This window comes from Entelurus aequoreus, linkage group LG01 (assembly GCF_033978785.1).
Source record: "Entelurus aequoreus isolate RoL-2023_Sb linkage group LG01, RoL_Eaeq_v1.1, whole genome shotgun sequence".
NCBI classification, from domain to species: domain Eukaryota; kingdom Metazoa; phylum Chordata; class Actinopteri; order Syngnathiformes; family Syngnathidae; genus Entelurus; species Entelurus aequoreus.
This window is the reverse complement of record NC_084731.1, coordinates 71,672,367-71,694,239: the sequence shown is the minus strand read 5'-3', so window position 1 is coordinate 71,694,239 and position 21,873 is coordinate 71,672,367. Positions and strand designations below refer to the sequence as shown.

The 21,873-nt window shown below is 41.2% G+C and overlaps 1 protein-coding gene across 4 annotated transcripts in view; it reads left to right on the top strand.

Moving 5' to 3' along the window:
- Positions 1 to 21,873, top strand: part of srsf6b (serine and arginine rich splicing factor 6b) — a 41,033-nt gene that overhangs the window by 5,381 nt on the left and 13,779 nt on the right. For 2 of the 4 annotated variants that reach the window (XM_062057580.1, XM_062057562.1), the window contains exons 2-4: positions 876 to 1,036; positions 8,103 to 8,224; positions 20,235 to 20,437. In XM_062057580.1, the coding sequence (XP_061913564.1) occupies positions 876 to 1,036; positions 8,103 to 8,224; positions 20,235 to 20,437 (486 nt within the window). The remainder of the gene's footprint in view (positions 1 to 875; positions 1,037 to 8,102; positions 8,225 to 20,234; positions 20,438 to 21,873) is intronic. The other 2 variants (XM_062057573.1, XM_062057565.1) reach the window with 2 other exon arrangements.

The window sequence follows — 21,873 nt, the reverse complement described above, 5'->3', positions numbered from 1 at the left end:
TAGCAACATCAATAACTCAACGTTGCTCATACGTTAGTGTCACACAACACACAAAATAAACATTTAAAGCTCACTTTCTGAAGTTATTACTCATCCACAAATCCCTCGAATTATTCTTGTTCGGTGTGCTTTACTTGTTTTTTGACACCATCTGTGATGTGGACGCGCATGCAGTCATAGATCAACAGGGACGGAGCTGCGTGAAAAAAGTCACCCGGTCTCTTCGCTCATCTTTTCTTCATCCATCCATCCCTTCGAGTTAGCTTTTATGATGACGCCGGCTGGAAAGTTCTCTTTTGGCAAGGTCTTCCTTTTGAATATCACCGTGGGTGGAAGTTTCTGGCCGTTAGCATGGCAAGCTAGAACCAGTGAAGGACGACTTCTCATTCCCTGTGGTGCGAATATTCACCGTACGTGTTCCCGTTGTATCCACAGTGCGGTTCACATGAATATCAAAAGTCAGTGGAACCTTGTACGCGTGTCTCTTAGTAGGAGACATTTTGTTGTCTTTACAGAAACAAATGAAATGAAACGTAATATCCGCGCGCTTCTTCTTCTACGGGGGCGGGTGCTCACCTTGGCGGTTGCTTACAGTAGAAGAAGAAGCGCTTCCTCTTCTATGGGGGCGGTTGCTTACCGTAGAAGAAGAAGCGCTTCCTCTTCTACGGGGAAAAAAGATGGCGGCTCTTTACCGTAGTTGCGAGACCTAAACTTTATGAAAATAAATATTAATATTAATCCATATATAAGGCGCACCGGGTTATTAGCCGCACTGTCTGCAAATTGTGGTTTTTAGGTGCGGCTTATGGTGCGGAAAATACGGTAACTGTTTGCTACTTTTTGTTGACACGTGGCATCTCGTCCTCTCTCAACAGATACGGATTTGTGGAGTTCGAAGACAACCGGGACGCCGACGACGCCGTGTACGAGTGTAACGGCAAGGAGCTGTGCGGCGAGCGGGTGATTGTGGAGCACGCCCGCGGACCGCGTCGCACCCGGGAGAGCTACGGTGGGGGTCAGTGGGGTGATAGGCGCAGTAAGTGCCGTCTATTATTCAACTCATGTGCAGTCTATTGGACACACTTCCTGCTTTATTATTAACATAAACAAGACAAAACTACATCAGTCTTAGCAGTTCATAAACTCACTTCATTCGAGTATTCTCCCAATAGTAATTCAGTTTTGCCATTGGTTGCTACAGTGGAACCTAAAGGGTCAAAAACACGCTGCTTTGCTTTAAAGGGGTCATGTTATGAAATGTTGGACGTATAAAAGACTTCCTTGACATGTTATGGTGGTTCTTTGCTCAAAATGTCGGCGCCGTTTTATTTACGTGCCTCCACTTTGACTGTGTCTTCTCCCCGTCAGCCATGTTGTAGTTTTTAGCTTCCATATGGAGTCTACTGACAGATATAAGTTACAACTAGGGTAGTACAGTATACCGCTACTAGTATAGTATCACGGTACTAATGAATCAAAAACGGTACTATACTCTGTTTGAAAAGGACCATTCGCCATTTATTTTTTTTACAGGCATGACTGCGCGTCGTCATGCCGTGTCATTGCTGTTTTTACCAGCAGAGGAGCATGTTTAGCAGCGCACACACTCAGAGTACTTACAAGCAGACACAGAGTGTAGACAGAAAAGGGAGAATGGATGCATTTTGTCTTAAAAAGTAAAGATAAAGGTGAAGTTATAACACTGAAACACCCTCAGGAAGAGGTGCTTTAATACATGGCTAACATCCATCAGCAGTGTTTTAGCTACTTCTAAATGACTAATCCTGGCCTCCATGGCGACAACTGAAGTACATTTCTTACAAGTAACATTATCACCGGAGGACGAAGAACAGCTAAACATGCTTCACTACACACCGTAGGAGGATACAATAGCTCACCGGCGTCACAATGTAAACAAATGCCATGGATGGATCTACACCTGACATCTACTGAAATGATACCAAGTACAATAGCGTATCTAGTCGATACTACTGTGATTACATCAATATTTTTTATCGTCACAAAAACTTTTTGCGTTTATTTTTATTTCCTATGTTTATAAAGTCAGTAAATACGTCCCTGGACACATGTAACACATTATAAACTTTGAGGACTTTGAATATGACCAATGTATGATCCTGTAACTACTTGGTATCGGATCGATACCTAAATGTGTGGTGTCATCCAAAACTAATGTAAAGTATCAAACAAGAGAAGAATAAGTGATTATTACATTTTAACAGAAGTGTAGATAGAACATGTTAAAACAGAAAGTAAGCCGATATTAACAGTACATGAACAAGTAGATTAATAATCAATTTTTACAGTTTGTCCCTCATAATGTAGACAAAATAATAGGCAGATAAATGACACAATATGTTGCTGCATACGTCAGCAGACTAATTAGGAGTCTTTGTTTGTTTACTTACTACTAAAAGACAAGTTGTCTAGTATGTTTACTATTTTATGTGAGGACTAAATTACAGTAATAAACATATGTTTCATGTACACTAAGATTTTTTTGTTACAATAATGAAATTTTTTGTGGTCCCCTTTTATTAAGAAAAGTATCTAAATACATTTTGGTGCTTGTACCAAAATATTGGTATCGAGACAACCGTAGTTACAACTAGGGCTACAACTAATTTGATAATCGATTAATCGGTCTATTACTTCGATTAATCGATTAATAATCGGATAAAAGAGACAAACTACATTTCTATCCTTTCCAGTATTTTATTGAAAAAAACAGCATACTGGCACCATACTTATTTTGATTATTGTTTCTCAGCTGTTTGTAAATGTTGCAGTTTATAAATAAAGGTTTATAAAAATAAAAAAGGAGCCTCTGCGCATAGCATAGATCCAACGAATCGATGACTAAATTAATCGGCATCTATTTTTTTAATCGATTTAATCGATTAGTTGTTGCAGCCCTAGTTACAACTATATGCTGCTTTATATTAGAAATGGCGGATGCACGTGCATGTACGAGCCAGTCTGCCCCACAACAAGAGAATAGAGAAAAAGAAGGAATACAGCACTTGAGATACATTTTTACCATGTATGAATAATGCGCTAAACTAACTTCATTGATTGGAAAAACGTCAGTAATTGGGCAAATTCCAAACAGCCCGTTTAGAGGAAGTATGAAGGAAGGCAAGATTGTTTTATAAATATTTACCCACTCATTCAGAAACAAAAACAGGCACCATAATATCCCATAATGTAATATACATCATAATAGTATTCCCACTGAACAGGTGTTTGACATGTACACAAGAGAATATTGACAAAGTTTTAATGATTTTGAATATACAACAGTGCAAATATTAAATGATACTAATAATCGACATAGAAGTTTCAGTTAGTGCAATAAATAAATAAAGTTAGTTTTTTCCCGACAGACATGTTGACTAATCAGAATTGTTGATTCTCAAACAGGAAGAAAGAGGTCTCACTCTGTGTATTGCTCTCAGCACCTATTATTTCACAGTGGGATTAACTGAACGCAGTGAGCCCTCTTTTCACTCGTTCACAATCTTTGTCTCGGTGGGCGGAGCTTTACACAGACTGAAACCAAAGACTTTGCTTGCCTTCTCGCAAAAATTAGGAGGGAAAAAAATATGACCGTCTTTATGTTGTTGTGGGAAAAAAATATGACCACAGAAGCAAATGTCCCAGTTGTGGTAATAATTAATCTGCAAATGGGATGGGCAATATGAGCCCATCATCATGGACCAACGATCACAATAGGCAACAAACAAAAACACAACCTTGTTTTTCCAACTGGTTAAAAAATGTACTTTAAAATGTTCAATATTTATTTAAGTTCAATTTTGGCTTACAAAAATTTGCCATTTTATTTGTTTAGTTTATTTAGGATAAACAAGTTATTTACCGGCCCTGTGATGAGGTGGCGACTTGGCCAGGGTGTACCCCGCCTACCGCCCGAATGCAGCTGAGATAGGATCCAGCGACCCCGAAAGGGAAAACCGGTAGGAAATGGATGTAAAATTACAGTACAATGTAAAATGATTAAATCATGATGCAAATTCAATGGCTGCGTGCATTATTATTATTATTATATATATAGTGATTACATGATAAATACTGTAGTTTAATGGGTTAAGAGCAGGATGTAGACAAAAGTTTGTCCCAATGAAACCAAATATTACTTCAAGTAAATGTTCTAATGAGTTGAAGAATATGTTGATGGACAGTCTAAAAGTAACAAGTCTTCCCTCACTCCTTACTTTTATGCATTTTTATATGTTGAGTATTAAAAAAAATCGCAATGAGGTTTTTCCTCAAAAGGGTGCAGCCCTACACAATCCTCATGAGAGTTAGGGGATGATGATAAATACTACACCTCATTGTAAAGTTGACATAAAACTGGACTCACAGAGAAGAGGACTGTGGAAAAACTAGTGAGCATCATGGATGATGGCAGTCACCCTCTGCATAGAGTTATCAGTAGCCAGAGGAGCATGTTCAGTGCTAGACTGCTTCATCCCAAGTGCAGGACTAATAGACTCAGAAAACGCCTATGTCCCACACGCCATTAGACTGTACAACTCCTCAGGGGAGCTACTGGGATTAAAGCAATAACAATACTGAAATAAACTGCAAGAAAAAACAGTGCAATACATTTTCATAACATGGTCACTACTGCCTAGTTTCTATTGTTATATTCCTATTTTTACTGTTATATTTTTATTCTTATTGTTGCTTTTTATTTTCTATTTTATTTCCATTTATACCCCAATTATTTACTTTTTACTTTTTAAATTTGATTTCAATTCTGTACACTGCTGCTGGAATTTAAATTTTCCTGAGGGAATTCTCCTGAAGGAATCAAAGTACTATATCTATAAGTGTTGTACTGAGCAGCCAGGACTAGTTTGGACCCTTTTGGGTTCCACTGTACTGGCACGTCCCCTAGGACTCATTGTTTGGACTTCCATGTGTGCGCACGTCCATCCAGCGCCTGTTCCTGTGCAACTTGTTGCACCTCCTTGTTCTTGCATAGTTTGATTGGGAGGGACAACAATTTGCCGGCAGGCACACCTTTGAAAGAAGGAACAGCTCTGAGACTCTTTGCTGTTATGTTAGCTCACCATCTGTCACTGAAGCCACACCAGGATCTTTTGAATTCATCTTTTTTAGGGGTGTAACGATTCCATTCACAATTTGTGGTTGCCGGGACAATATTGTTAGTTCACTTTATTAAGTGACTAGAAATGGATTCTTTTTAACAAAACGAATGTTGCCTATATTGCTGTTATTTCATGTAAAGGCATGATATTTACATGAATGATCAACACAAACAATCAAGTGAAACCTCAGTTAATGGCCATTGCATTCAACAATTTAGCTTCAATTAACGCAACCTCAAAAGGGACAAAGCGGTAGAAAATGGATGGATAGATGGATGGATAACAAGAGGAAACATTTTCAATAAAAGTACAATGTCGACCCTTTTTACAGCAGATTTACCTGCTACTGCCGCTTTTGTCTTTCAACATAAAATAATATCAAAAATAAAGTTCAACATCTTTTCAGGTGGAATTAACAGTAAATGTATCCGCCACTGTTAGTTGTTTTTGACAGAAATAATACCAACATTAATAATATGATCAATTAATGTCTTCAGATGAAATGAGCAGTGGTTTGACGTGCTATTACTATTATTGGAATAAACATCTAGCATAGCAGAGAAAAGTCGCAACAAGTGCAATCGCCACAACACAGAGCCATACCATATCTAACTATAAGCTACAACACAACTGTAAGCTATAACACAACTTTCAGCTATAGCACAATTGCAAGTCACAACAAATGCAAACGACACAACACAGCATAAAGACACAACTATAGACAACAACATAAAGACACAACACAACTATAGGCCACACCACAACAACATAAAGACACAACAACTAACTATAGGCCACAACACAACCTAAAGACACAACACGACTATAGGCCACAACACAACAACTATACGCTACAACATAAAGCCATAATATAACTATAAGCTACAACACAACTTTCCGCTATAGCACAATTGCAAGTCACAACAAATGCAAACGCCACAACACAACAACATGAAAACACAACACAACAACATAAAGACACAACACAACAACAACTATTGGCCACAACACAACAACATAAAGACACAACCACAGGCCACAACAACATAAAGACACAAAACAACAACTATAGGCCACAACACAACAACTATAAGCTACAACATAAAGCTGTAATATAACTATAAGCTACAACACAACTTTCCGCTATAGCACAATTGCAAGTCACAACAAATGCAAACGTCACAACACAACAACATGAAAACACAGACACAACACAACAACATAAAAACACAACAACTATGGGCCACAACACAACAACATAAAGACACAACTATAGGCCACAACAACATAAAGACACAACAACGATAGAACACAACAACATAGACACAACAACTAACTATAGGCCACGACTTAACGCAACAGCATAAAGACACAACACAACTATAGGCCACAACACAACTATAAGCTACACCATAAAGCCATAATATAACTATAAGCTACAACACAACTTTCTGCTATAGCACAATTGCAAGTCACAACAAATGCAAACGCCACAACACAACATGAAAACACAACACAGACACAACAACTATTGGCCACAACACAACAACATAAAGACACAACACAACTATAGGCCACAACACAACTATAAGCTACAACATAAAGCCATAATATAACTATAAGCTACAACACAACTTTCTGCTACAGCACAATTGCAAGTCACAACAAATGCAAACGCCACAACACAACATAAATACACAACACAACTATAGGCCATAACACAACAACATAAAGACACAACTATAGGCCACAACAACATAAAGACACAACACAACAACATAAAGACAGAACACAACAACATAAAGACACAACTATAGGCCATGACACAACACAACATAAAGACACAACACAACTATAAGCTGCAACATAAAGCCATAATATTACTACAAGCTACAACACAACTTTCCGCTAAAGCATAATTGTAAGTCACAACAAATGCAAACGACACAACACAGCAACATGAAAACACAACACAACATAAAGACACAACAGAAGTGACATCAGACAAGTTTTGGTGACTCACTGACTTCCTGAGACAGAAAGTTAAAAGGTGTGTAATGAGGGAAGTTGTAGAAGTAAGTCAAGTGTGACAACTTTCTAAATAACTTGTTTTACTTTTTCAATAATATGAATCTACTATGTTCAGGAAGTTGGTGCCTTGCCGTAACTTGTTCCTCTGTCACTTCCTTTGTGGCTTGAAGTTGTGTTGAGGCCTTATGCTACTGTGTTGTGTTTGTATTTTTTGTAGCTTTGGCAATCGTGCTGTATCAGAAAGTTGTAATTCATGATATTGTGTTGTTGCGTTTGTATTGGTTGTGACCTTGCCCTGTCAACGTAGGTTTTTGTTGTGATGAGGTGACGGACAGACTTGAAGAAAGTTTAAGGTCCTGGTCATTAAAAGGGTTAAAAGTGTCTTCTTTAAAGGATGTAGTCCATGAATCGTTATACCCCTAATATTTGAATGTCATGTGTATTTTAATATTCCACATTAACAAAGTCCTTGATGTTTCAATCTGAAAGAGTCCGGCTGAGGGCTGAGTCCATTGAGGCTAAAGATGACTGGCTAAGATGACCTTTACAATGTGTGTGTGACCTTTGCCCCCCCCTTGACCCTTGGCTGACCTAACCGGAAGCCATGACGACAGCAGCCTTTTGCCAATAGACCAGGGGTGATGGTGAGGATTGCTTTCTATGTTGACAGCAAACACACGTGGAGCGGCTCTAGTACAAACATTGCACCTTTCTTCAGCCGCCCGCCCGCGTGTCACAGGCTGAAAACGCAGCTAAGATGTTGTTCAGACCGACGACATATGCACTCAAGACATCAATTATGGCATTAAATGCACACGTCACTCTACCCTCCTTACTCACATCTGGCCAGTCATGTTCTTTCTTCAAGCCACGGCCACACCTGTAACTGTGCACCCTGTGTTTGTCATCCAGGCAGCGGTTACAGCAGCAGCCGCAGCAACACTGGCAGGGAGAAGTACGGACCCCCCGTTCGTACGGAATACCGTCTGACTGTGGAGAACTTATCCAGCCGCTGCAGTTGGCAGGACCTCAAGGTACGTGCAGTCAATTCATTGAATGATAGTGAAAATGGACTTGATGATAGCAGTGATGTAACTGATGTTGGTGCACCGCCACAGCAAAATCATACACTGCAAAAACTGAAATCTAAGTAAGATTAAATATCTCAAATAAGGGTGATATTTGCTTATTATCTGTTTGATAAGATAATTCTTCTCACTAATCAGATTTTATGTTAGTGTTTTACTTGTGTGGAAGACTTGCTCTTCCGGGTTCTTCAGACCACCATTTACGGACATGACCGCCTCGTTCATCATTCTGAACAATGATTTATTTTGCAATAAAAGTTTTTTGTGTTCGTTTTCAGTAATTTCTGTCCGTCTCGCCCTCACTCTCGTTCGTATTCTGGTTTTCTCTCCACTATCAACAACCCCTCTCCTTCCCGGCTGCTGCTCTTTAACAGAGCGACCGGTGATTAGATAAGCTACCAACGGGTGATCCGCGCGTTGGCATCTTTCATGCGGTGGAGCCACCGAAGGGGTTTGTGGTCCGAGCAGAGGCTGAATGAGTGCCCCAGGAGGTAATAAATATCGAAGGGATTCTGCCAGTAGCCCTTGGTTAAATCCAGTGTCGTAAAAAAACGAGCAGTACCCAGCCGATCCAGGAGCTTGTCGACCCGAGGCATTGGGTAAGCTTCAAAACGTGATATTTCGTTCACCTTACGGTAATCCACACAGAACCGCACAGACCCATCCTTCTTCCCTACCAGAGCGATGGGGCTGCACCACGCTCCGTAGGATTCTTCTATTACCCCCAACTCCAGCATGGATTTTAATTCCTCCCGAACCACTTTGCGTTTGTATTCGGGGGGCCTATAGGGCCGAGACCGCACCGTAGCACCCGGGCTGGTCTCAATATGATGTTGGATGAGGTTCGTGCGTCCGGGCCGAGGGGCGAACACATCAGAGAAGCGCTGCTGCAGCTTGGCAACATCGGCTCTCTGCGGTAACGTGAGCTGATCGTCACAGAGGAGGGGGGAGGGGAGAATAGAGCGCGGGACCTCTGGCCCAAACTCCTCTTCCTCCTCAACCACCATCACCATGGAAACAGGCTCCGCCTCCTTCCATGCTTTCAGGAGATTTATATGATAAATTTGGGTGGCTCCGCCCTGGTCCGAGCGCCGGATCTCGTAATCCACTTGCCGTGTGACCTCAAAGGGTCCTTGCCACCGGGTGAATAATTTCGAGCTGGATGTTGGGAGTAACACAAGCACTTTTTCTCCCGGTGAAAACTGAGTCCCCCTGTTATACACGCGCTGCTGACGTTCCTGAGCACGGAGCAAATTCTTGCGTGACAAGTGCCCCACCGTGTGGAGTTTTGCTCGCATGTCCATGACGTATTGAATTTTGTTTTTGCTGGAGCTTGGACCCTCCTCCCAGCTTTCCTTAATTACGTCCAAAACCCAGCGCGGCTTTCTGTCGTATAATAACTCAAAAGGCGCAAAGCCTGTGGAGGCCTGAGGTACCTCCTGCATTGCAAACAGTAGGGGATCCAGCCATTTATCCCAATTTGGTTTGTCCTCGTGCGTAAACTTACGGATCATGGTTTTCAGCGTCTTATTTAGCCGCTCCACCAGCCCATCTGTTTGTGGGTGGTATACGCTGGTGCGAATCGCTTTAATTCCCAATAATCCGTATAGTTCCTTTATCGTGCGTGACATAAAGGACGTGCCCTGGTCAGTCAGAATCTCTTTCGGGATTCCGACTCGGGAGATGAACTGCAACAGCGCGACACTCTTTGCAGAGATGGAGCGCAGCGGCACTGCTTCGGGATAGCGCGTTGCGTAATCCACCAGGACTAGCACAAAGCGATATCCCCGTGTGCTCGGGTGTAATGGTCCGATGAGGTCCATAGCTATTCTTTCGAAAGGGACCTCCATGAGCGGCAATGGGCGCGAGGGTGCCTTGGGGCTGGCCGCCGGGTTCACTAGCTGGCAGTCCTGGTCCCAGGCCGCGTGCAAAGTTTAATCTCGGGACTGCTCGAGGGGAAAATCCTCCGTAGGGTGCCAGTGGAGGACCGGGGGGGCTTCCCGCTCGGCAATGTTGGATAGACCCGCGTCGCCACTGAGAACTGCGCGGATATTCCCTTTTCCTACGGTCCGTGAACGCACCCCCACGCATTGTGTTACTAGACTGTTAAACCCCGGCCAATTTGTGCCCAAAATTACGGGGTGCGAAAGGTGCGTACTTACATCTACCTTGACCCTATGCTTTTGTCCCTCATACCAAATTTCCACTGGCACCATAGGGTACTCGTGCACATCCCCATGAACACACCTAATTTTTAGCCGTGTTGCCTGCCTCAAAGCCCCGGGTCGAACCAGGTTCTGGTGGATCTTTGTCTGCTCGCAGCCCGAATCCACCATCGCCTGGTATGTACTCCCTTGTATCCTTACCGTGATACAGTACGTCTCACCAGGGCCAGGGGAGAGCACTGAAGGGCCGGCCACCCGAGTCACGCGCCCCATCTCCCCCTGCGGAAGTCCCTGACGCGTGTGATCGGGCCGACCACGCCTCCAGCACGCCTGCCCAAGCGTTTGAGGGGCCGTCTGCGCGGGAGATGTTCTGAAGGCAACAGCCGGGACCTGCGGAGAAAGAGCGGACGGAGAGTTACACGGGTCATTTTTGGGAATTTTCAATACTCCCTCCTCCTTTTGTTGCGCGCTTTGTCTGTGCGTCGTGGGTGCCGGTTGCACGCTGTGTCTGAGCGTCGTGGGTGCCGGTTGCACGCTTATTCCGCACCATGTGGGTGCCGGTTGCGCGAATTGTCCGCGCGTTGTGGGTGCCGGTTGCGTGCTTATTCCGCACCATGTGGGTGCCGGTTGCGCGAATTGTCCGCGCGTTGTGGGTGCCGGTTGCGTGCTTTGTCCGCGCGTTGTGGGTGCCGGTTGCGCCTCGCGGTGAACGGCCAGGTGGTCCTCGGCGAGGGTCAACGCTGCTGCGAGGCCCCGGGGCCGGTGGTACCGGATCCAGTTGGCCGTCCACGTCGGGATCGCCTTCAGGAACTGCTCCAGGATGATTTGGTCCAAGAGTCGGCCGTCTCCCTTCTCCCGGCTGCTGCTCTTTAACAGAGCGACCGGTGATTAGATAAGCCAGCACAGGTGTGCCATCTACTCACCTGTCGCTAATCCCGAAACCGGTCCTGGCACACCCCGCTTCGCTGCAGGTCCGGAGGCCACGCCCCCCTCCACAACTTTTTTTAAAGTGTTTTGGTCCTAAATTATCTCAGAAAGATATTACAGCTTGTTGCTGAGATTTGATGACCTACAAACCCCGTTTCCATATGAGTTGGGAAATTGTGTTAGATGTAAATATAAACGGAATACAATGATTTGGAAATCCTTTTTAACCCATATTAAATTGAATGCACTACAAAGACAAGATATTTGATGTTCAAACTCATAAACTTTATTTTTTTTTTGCAAATAATAATTAACTTACAATTTCATTTCTGCAACACGTGCCAAAGTAGTTGGGAAAGTGCATGTGTTACATGGCCTTTCCTTTTAACAACACCCTGTAAACGTTTGGGAACTGAGAAGACACATTTTTTAAGCTTCTCAGGTGGAATTCTTTCCCATTCTTGCTTGATGTACAGCTTAAGTTGTTCAACAGTCCGGGGGTCTCCGCTGTGGTATGGCTTCATAATGCGCCACACATTTTATCTTTAATCTACTTTTATACCTAATCATGGCACCCACCTGTTCCCAATTTGCCTGTTCACTTGTGGGATGTTCCAAATAACTGTTTGATGAGCATTCCTCAACTTTATCAGTATTTATTGCCACCTTTCCCAACTTCTTTGTCACGTGTTGCTGGCATCAAATTCTAAAGTTAATGATTATTTGCACAAAAAAAAAGTTGATCAGTTTGAACATCAAATATGTTGTCTTTGTAGCATATTCAACTGAATATGGGTTGAAAATGATTTGCAAATCATTGTATTCCGTTTATATTTACATCTAACACAATTTCCCAACTCATATGGAAACGGGGTTTGTATATTGAGTCAAACATGCCTGAAACTAGAATATCAACTGTTGCAAAGCTGTGTCATCAACACTCACAAGTATTAAACTGCTTTTTCAAAGTCATAATTTCTTATATCAAGCATGAAATAAAAAATCATGACTTTGACAAAATTGTGTCTCATAATTAAAACAGATGACAGCCAAATGGACTTTGCTGTTTTATTTTCAATGAAACAAGAGAAAAGATGTACTCTTATAGTAGTACAGTTGGCACGGTACAGTAAACTGACAGTTAATATTTAGACATTTGACATTTCAATCCATTTTGAACAGAAATAGTTAATGCACATTCCGATAAATTCTTCAAAATTACAATTAAAATTGTGTGTGTGTGTGCGTGTGTGCGTGTGTGTGTGTGTGTTCCTTGCGCACTAATTGACTGAAAGAGCACGCACAAGAGAGTAACAAGCGGTTGCCTTGTTGCCTTTCCATTAAGAAAAATAAACTAGTTTTTAGTATAAGTTTGCTGGTTTCAAGAAATGTAATGCCGAGTGCATATCATTATGTCAAGATAATTGCACTAGCATTTACTTAATTTTTAAAAATATTTTTCAACATATTGAGAAAAAAGGTCTCATATTTGTTTTTTCTATCAAGAAAAGTGCACTTGTTATTAGTGAGAATATACTTATTTTAAGGTATTTTGGGGTTCATTGAGGTTAGCTAATTTTACTTGTTTTGGAAAGTCTTGCCAAGCCAAATTTTCTTGTTATATTGGCAGATAATTTTGCTTAGTTCAAGTAAAATACCCCTAATTTTTGTATTTTTTTTCCTTGTTTTTGAACACTGACTTTTTGCAGGGTAGGCACCACTCCTTGAAAATATAACCTGAAGACAAACTAAAGTACCGTATTTTCCAGACTATAGTGCACACTACTATATAGGTCACACCCACAAAAGTTTAGACATTTTCAATTTAAATGGGTTATACTTGTATATAGCGCTTTTCTACCTTTTCCACAATCACCCATTGGTGGCGGAAGCTGCCATGGAAGGCCCAAACCACAACCCATCAGGAGTAAAGGTGAAGTGTCTTGCTCAAGGACACAACGGACATGACTAGGATGGCGGTAGTCAGGGATCGAACGAGGAACCCTCAGGTTGCTGGTGTTTAGTGAATTGTAAAGACATACTTTATCTGCGTCATTTTTCATTTGTGGTGACATCTCATTATTAGCGTGTACTTTATACTCCACAATCCTATTTTGACATTAGAATAGTTATAGTTGTATCATCACTATATGTATTGTTTTTTTCCAGACTATAAAAAGCACACCAGTATATAAGCCGCACCCACTGAAAAAAGATCTATCCCATATATTAGCCGCACCGGACTGTAAGTCGCAGATATATACGTTGTGAGATGAGTTATTTACACAGAAATGTTTATTTACATACCTGAATTGTTCCCAAACGGTGTCTGTAACACGGCAGTAAAACGGCTGATCAAACAAAACAGAAGTCATGGTCATGGACCCACTAGCTGCGCAAGCTAGCTCTCCAATCAGCTAAACAGACTCAATAACTCCACGGTGAGGTTTTAGTGAATTTACAGAGGAATATGTGAAAGTGAAACAATACAAAAATAATGTTGTAAGTTAATGATACTAACACAGACACTTGTAAAAATGTTAGCATATTAGCTCATGCTAACGACGCCAGCTTGGTTACATTATCATAGCACGTACAAATATGCATGAAAACACTCCTACAGACATCACACATGGGGCGCTTTAGTAAGTAAGAATTGTTTTAGTTGTATTGTAAAACTTACAAATGTTGCTTGGTGTGATGAATGAAGAATCCATACGAGTAGAAACGCTATGGACTAGAAGACTGAACAGCACTTGTGCTTCTGGTTCAAATCTTTAAAGGCCATTGTAAGTTAATAATACTAACAGACACTTGTAAATGTGATAGTATTAGAGATCTCACGGTGTCTTTTAATCTATGACATCGTAAGTTTTATTTAAAAAATTAAAAAAAAACGCATTCAAAATGCTTTTCTTTGTAGAAAAAACATTTTAAATAACACTTTCATGGACCTCAAGTAGAAATTGAATGTGCACATGAAAGCAACACAAGTGCGCAGTATAACGGCAGAAAGAAAATAATAACATAAATAAATAAAATAGATGTGAAACTTGTGCAAGAGGGCACCTTAAGGACACAAGAGATAAAGAAAACCAGTTTTGCAAGGTAACACCTGATGGTCATAAGAGGTAACTGCACTTTTTGTCCATATAGATACAAATAGTGTTGATGTATGAGATCTAGTCTTACACATTATGGGCAAAATAACAATTAGATTACTTTTATCAATATTGAAAGGTGACGTCATCATGTCATTGCTAATGTCTAACAAAAAGGTTACCTTCTCCATATATTTAAAGACAAATATTGGTCTTTATATCAACGTGCCATCATTACATGATGCCTTTATCTCTTTTTACATTTTGATTAGGGCTTACAACCATTAACCTGACTCTCGCCAGACCCTTGTAGTTCGGCTGAGCTCCACACAAGGATCTGGGATCGAGGGCATTGCAAACTCCTTCCAGAGAGCAAAAAATAATGAACCAATCAGGATCGCCGGGCAGAACTGTTTTGAAGGCATTTATTGGTGGCAAGGATGTTTTGGCTCTTCTTCCGACCGGGTTTGGATTTCCCAGCGAGGCTCTCATCAGCGTCACAGCTTGATTTCCTTGTGAGTGGTTGAAGTAGCACGTCATTCAAGATAACGGACACGTGCTTTATCCAATCACATACAATGATTTGTTTACAAGGCCCGCCTTTTTAAATACATCTCCTATTGAGAAGTCCCAGATTCTTGTGTGGCGCTCAGCCAACTACAAGGATCTGGCCAGAGTCAGGTTATACGACCATTAGTCAACAATAAAATTGACAATAGTTGTGACGTCGTCACTCGTGTTTTCCTGGATGGAAGTGGGTCACTCGCCAAAACAATGCCAGTAAACATGTAAAGTGTGAGGACATTTCCTCTTATTCTTGTTAAAAACAGGAATACTTTGCTAAACAGAGCAATTGAGAGGACACACAAACATGACACAGAACAATCTAAAAGTAGTGAAACAAAAATTAATATTATCAACAACAGTATCAATATTAGTAACAATTTCAACATAACAGTGATTAAAAATCCATCATTGACATTATCAATACAGAAGTTTATTTTAAAAAAAACAATAGTGTCACAGTGGCTTACACTTGCATCGCATCTCATAAGCTTGTGTCCAATATTTTCCACAAAGATAAAATAATTCATATTTTTGGTTCATTTAATAGTTAAAACAAATTTAGATAATGGATCCCATATTCCAATATATGACTCATTATTATCTAAACTAAATGCAGTTTTTTCTACTGATATCATCTCCATAGCTTGTGTACACCAGTCAGAATGTGTTGGACTATCAACATCTATCCATATTTTTTTTTAAATCTCTCAGTTTATTTGTTGCTGGGTCGGGTTTGGTTTTGGAATTGGATTGCATTATTATGGTATTGTTGTGTATTGTTTTGTTGGATTGATTAATAAAAAATTTAAAAAAGGAATACTTTGCTCATTTTGCAAAGTGGACCTAGTTTTTGTGGCAGTACATCTGTGATACGCCAGCACATGATGTCGGACGTTTGGTGGGAGGATGTGCTCTAAACCTCGGTAAGATTGTTAGCTTATGCCTTGCTAGCAGCTAACAAGAGTGAGACCAAGTTGTGTGGGAAAAAATGTTAGAATAATTATATAAAAGTTATCACACAACTCTTACGCTTAAGATAAGGCAGACAAAGCAGAGACAAGGCAATCACAAGGCCCCCAGCACATTCCGTCACATATGTGTGACCACTCCCTAGAGTAAGGCTGCAGCTAACGATTATTTTTCTATCGATTAATCTATAGATTATTTTTTCGATTAATCGGTTAATCTATAGATTATTTTTTCGATTAATCTATAGATTATTTTTCCTTTTACCGATTATTTTTTTATTCAAAATGAAGATGAAAAAATAAATGTAGGCCCGTTTTTTCAAAAGGCATGGCTTTTATTTACAAAAAAAAAGAAGTATGGCCACTCAGTCAACATTGACAACAACATGACTAAATATTCTGTAACAATGTAAACATTTAAAACTTTTAACATTTAACAAAATTAAAAGTAGCTTATTTGCTTTTTAATGTGCAAATATAAAAGTCAACATCCAGTGCAAATCTTAATATTCTGCAATAGTATAAGCATTTCAAAATTAAAAGTATTGCTTATTTTGCTTTAAAATGTGCAAAAATAAAGATAAACATCCAATACAAAAAAGTGCAAAACAAAATATTCTGTAACAACAGTGTAAACATTTCAACAAAAGTGAAAGTATTGCTTATTTGCTAAAATGTGCAAAAATAAAGATAAACATCCAATACAAAAAAGTGCCAATCTAAATATTCTGGAGCACTGTAAACATTAAGTATTGCTTTTAAAATGTGCAAAATAAACATCCAGTCCAACACAGTACACAATAACCAATTCTACTCATTCCAGTGAGTGTCTAACAGTTGTAATGAAGAAAGGTTAGCATGTCTACATGCTTTGGTTCTTTTCTTGTTTACAATATTCCCAGCAGCTGAAAATAGGCGCTCAGAAGGGGTCGATGTGGCTGGAACTGAGAGCTAATTAGCCTTCACCTCAAGCCAGGATTGCGAGTGAGCTGAGCTGCAGTTTAAGTTTCTAGAAGGTCAACGGGCTCATAGTGATGTTACTAGTAGTTGACTGGGTGGTGTTTATTATCATTTGGGGAGAGTCTGCTGCCTGATGCTCACCTGCTAAACACCTATCTGCTCCACGCTGAAGCGCTGACTACATGCGCTCTGAATACGCACTGCTGATTGGCTGATAATGCTTCGTGTGTACCAATCAGATGGTTGTGTGGGTGGGACAATGCCGCGTGTGTACCAATCAGATGGTTGTGTGGGTGGGACAATGCTGCGTGCTGAGACAGAGGCAGACGGAGCAAAGCAGCTTGTTAAGACTTTAGTTTTAGCTTAGAAACTCGTTCGGTACACCCCCGTACCGAACCGAAAGCCCCGTACCGAAACGGTTCAATACAAAACACGTACCGTTACACCCCTAGCAGATACAAATGACACATTCATGTTTTTGTGTAATGATGACAACGTATGCTCGCACGGACGATTGACTAGTTGATGGTTTTCTTTTCAAATGTTCGTTCATAGCCGTTGTGCTGCTATGATAGGCCATTTCCGCTCGACACAGTGTGCATACAACAACATTATTAGGCCGTTTATTGAAATACTCCCACACTTTTGACCACTTTTGGCATGCTTTTCCCCCCTCGCTCGCACCGCTCGCATCGTCTTCTTTGATCGTCTGCTTTGCGCTTCGCCATGACGGTAGTGTGACGTCATTATGCGACGCGTCGACGCACAAAAACGGCGTCGACGTATTTACGTAACCGATGACGTCGACTACGTCGACGCGTCGTTTCAGCCTTACCCTAGAGGCAGCCTCAGTGTTGTTAACTAGGGAACTTTCGAATAAATAGAGGATCGCGGGGGCTGTACCTTAGAGCGTGGTGGGAGACTGTAACTGAGTGTGCAGCCCCAAACGTTTCTCTACATGAGCAAAATTAAACTCTGTCTCTGCCTGATTCTTTGCTTCTTGTCTCATTTAATAGATAGTTCGGTGTTTGAACCTGACAAAAATTACTATCATTTTAGCCAGCTTAACTTTGTCTACATCACTTCAAATACCTTTTAAAGCAGCCTCAATTTACAAAGCTGAAAAAAAAGGCACTTTAACAAAGGCAAACCGCGAGTGAACACACACACACCGATGTGGAGATATCATAAGATGAAACATACTATTAACTAGCTGACATTTTAAGATTTAATCAAATATAGAATTCTACACATTGAGTCTATTTGCAGTGCCGTCAAGAAAGGCATTGTAACAAATGCAAACCGCGCGTGCGCGCCTGAACAGACACACACACAGGCACCAATGTGAAGGTATAAGATGAAACATAAAATCTATTAAATAGGCAACATTTGAAGAATGAATCAAATATATAATTCTACACATTGAGTCTATTAGAGTGCTAACACTGCCAATAGTTAATCAATAGTCAATATATCAGCTTTTTAATGATTTTCTTTTCGCGTAAGTTAGATGTTGCGTTTTATTGCTATTGTAACTGTTGTTTTTGATACATAAACAAGGTTAATTGTTTTATTTTTTTAGCTCTTTGCCTTTCCTTTCTTTTAAATGGACAACATTTGATTAGTTATTTTAAATTTGTAACATCCGAATGAGCAGCGCAGTTACAGTATAAATAAATATATATGAAGGAATTAGTCATCGTTGTTGTTCATGAGAACATGCCCAAAAAAACTTACGCTGCATTAAGAAGTCAATGGAAAAATAGTCGCCATTAAATATGTGTACACTTTATCTGATTAAGATAATACTTGACTTATCAACTATCAAAATAATCCTTAGTTGCAGCCCTAATTTTGACATAAGTATGTTTTCAATGTGTGTACATGTAGATGCTGTATCGGGACAGATCCAGTAAGAGTTTGAGCAGATGGCACGGCCGCTCTACCAGCCGAGCCATGCTGCCCCAAATAAAGGATTTTTTTTTTTTTTTTTTTAAATTATTATTATTATTATGGCTGTAAGCAAAGAAAAATCCATAAATGAGTTGCACCGTCTTCTAAGCCGCAGGGTTGGAAGCGTGGGGAAAACATTTCAGAAATTTACAGTACTTGTTCATTTCCTGTTAATATATGCTTACTTCCTGTTTGAACATGTTCTATCTACACTTCTATTAAAATGTAATAATGACTTATTCTTCTGTTTGATACTTTACATTAGTTTTGGTGATACTACACATTTGGGTATCAATCCGATACCAAGTTGGTACAGGATCATACATTGGTCATAATTAAAGTTCTCCTGTGTCCAGGGATGTATTTCATCACTTTAGAAACAATGACAGAATATTTTGTGATAATACATATCGATGTAATCATTGTAGTATCGACTATATACGTGTCTTGTACTTCGTATTGTTACAGTGGATATTTGTATAGATCCATTTGTTTACATTGAGGAGCGCTGGCTTGCTGTTAGCGGTGAGCTACTGTATCCTCCTGCGGTGTTTAGCTATACCTCGTCCTCCAGTGATAATGATACGTGTAAGAAACATACTTTATTTGTCGCCATGGAGGCCAGGATTAGTGATTTAGAAGTAGCTAAAACACTGTGGAGGGACGACGTGGCGCAGCTGGGAGAGTGACCGTGCCAGCAACCTGAGGGTTCCTGGTTCAATCCCCACCTTCTACCAACCTCGTCACGTCCGTTGTGTCCTTGAGCAAGACACTTCACCCTTGCTCCTGATGGGTGGTGGTTAGGGCCTTGCATGGCAGCTCCCGCCACCAGTGGGTGAATGTGGAAGTAGTGTCAAAGTGCTTTGAGTACCTTGAAAAGCGCCTTTTTAGGCCTAATGATGTCCATTCTCATGTTTCTGCTTGTGACTGCTCTGTGTGTGTATTGACTCACATGCACCTCGGCTCATATTACCAGCAATGTACAGGGAATAAAAGGCAGTATAGTACCTTTTGTTTATTGATTAGTTCTGTGGTACTAATATAGGCCAGCTATTCAAGTATTTCTCCTAAAATACTCATCAAGGCTATACAATGTTTAATCCAGTGAATTGATAGATGACTAAAATAATCTAACTGCTGCCGTAGAGCTACTTTGACAAAGTATGACTGGCAACATTTCAATTGTACGCAATTAATTGAGTTTTTAAGCTATTAATAAACACTTCCACAAATACTAAGAGTCAAGCGAAAATATTCATGTTGAAATATTTCAAATTCAACAAGATGGTAAAATGTGCGTCTTACTCTTGTCTAGGATTTCATGCGGCAGGCGGGAGAGGTCACCTACGCCGACGCCCACAAGGAGCGCGCCAACGAGGGCGTGATCGAGTTCCGCAACAAGTCGGACATGAAGCACGCCATCGACAAGTTTGACGGCATGGAAATCAACGGGAGAAAGATCCGTCTGGTGGAGGACCGTCCTCGCAGGCGCAGGTCCTACTCCGGCAGCCGCTCCAGGTAGGACTTGCTTTCCTGTTGGTGCCGCCGTCGCTAACGCCACTCCTCTCTGCTCGCGAACGCCACTCCTCTCTGCTCGCGAACGCCACTCCTCTCTGCTCGCTAACGCCACTCCTCTCTGCTCGCTAACGCCACTCCTCTCTGCTCGCTAACGCCACTCCTCTCTGCTCGCTAACGCCACTCCTCTCTGCTCGCTAACGCCACTCCTCTCTGCTCGCTAACGCCACTCCTCTCTGCTCGCTAACGCCACTCCTCTATGCTCGATAACGCCACTGCTCGCTGCTCACCACTCCTCTCTGCTCGCTGCTCACCAACACCACTCCTCTGCTCGCCAACGCCACTCCGCTGCTCGCCAACGCCACTCCTCTGCTCGCCAACGCCACTCCTCTGCTCGCCAACGCCACTCCTCTCTGCTCCAGTGTTGTTTTCGCCAACGATGACGATGACGAAATCATTTCGTTGACGACACTTTTTTTCATGACTATAACAAGACGGTGACGAGATAAACATGTCTCTCTGATGACGAAAACATGACGAGACGTGTGTGAGTTTTCGTTGACGAGACGAGAACGGACGAAACTGTTAGTGGGTAATCTGTCAGACGTTTAAAATGCATGACATTTCTGTTTATTGTGTGTGTCAATTAAAACCACGCCCACCAACTGGCGTGCAGCACAACGTGCTCAACACGTCAGACTGTTACTCATCAGGCAATGGATCGTGATGGCGGCGGCAGTTTCAACACGGGCTCGGTGGTCGCAAACGTAGAGACGACATATGGGTGTATTTTAAATATAACCCAGCAGATAATAAAACAGAATGCATTGTGAAGGAAGACGGTGACAAATGTGGCCACAAAATATGCGGAAATAATACGACCAACCTTAAGCGGCACCTTAAGGCTCGCCACAAGGATATTTTTTCGAAGGTAAGTTACAAATGCTGTTAACATAATCGATAAATGTCACAGTAAGCTAATACATTAGTACGTTTTCCACATACTCCTGGCGCAAATGGGCTGCTAACTTCAGGCTAAAGTTAGCTTTTGTTACGCTAGCGTCAATTCATTATGTGTGTGTTACTTTAGCAGCATGTTTAGCCATGTTTACATTCAGTGACGGTGTGGTTATCTCTTTGTGAGTACGTTCTGTCAGCACGTAACTTGATATGTTAAACAGGTCGAGTTACTGTTATACGTAGAGTAGAGTCTGCTAGCTTTAGCCTAAAAGCCACAAGTGACGTTGTGCAGCCCCATTAAGGAATCAGGAATTAATTGATTACCGTATTTTCCGCACCATAAGCCGCACCTAAAAACCACAATTTTTCTCAAAAGCAGACAGTGCGGCTAATAACCCGGTGCGCCTTATATATGGATTAATATTCATATTTATTTTCATAAAGTTTAGGTCTCGCAACTACGGTAAACAGCCGCCATC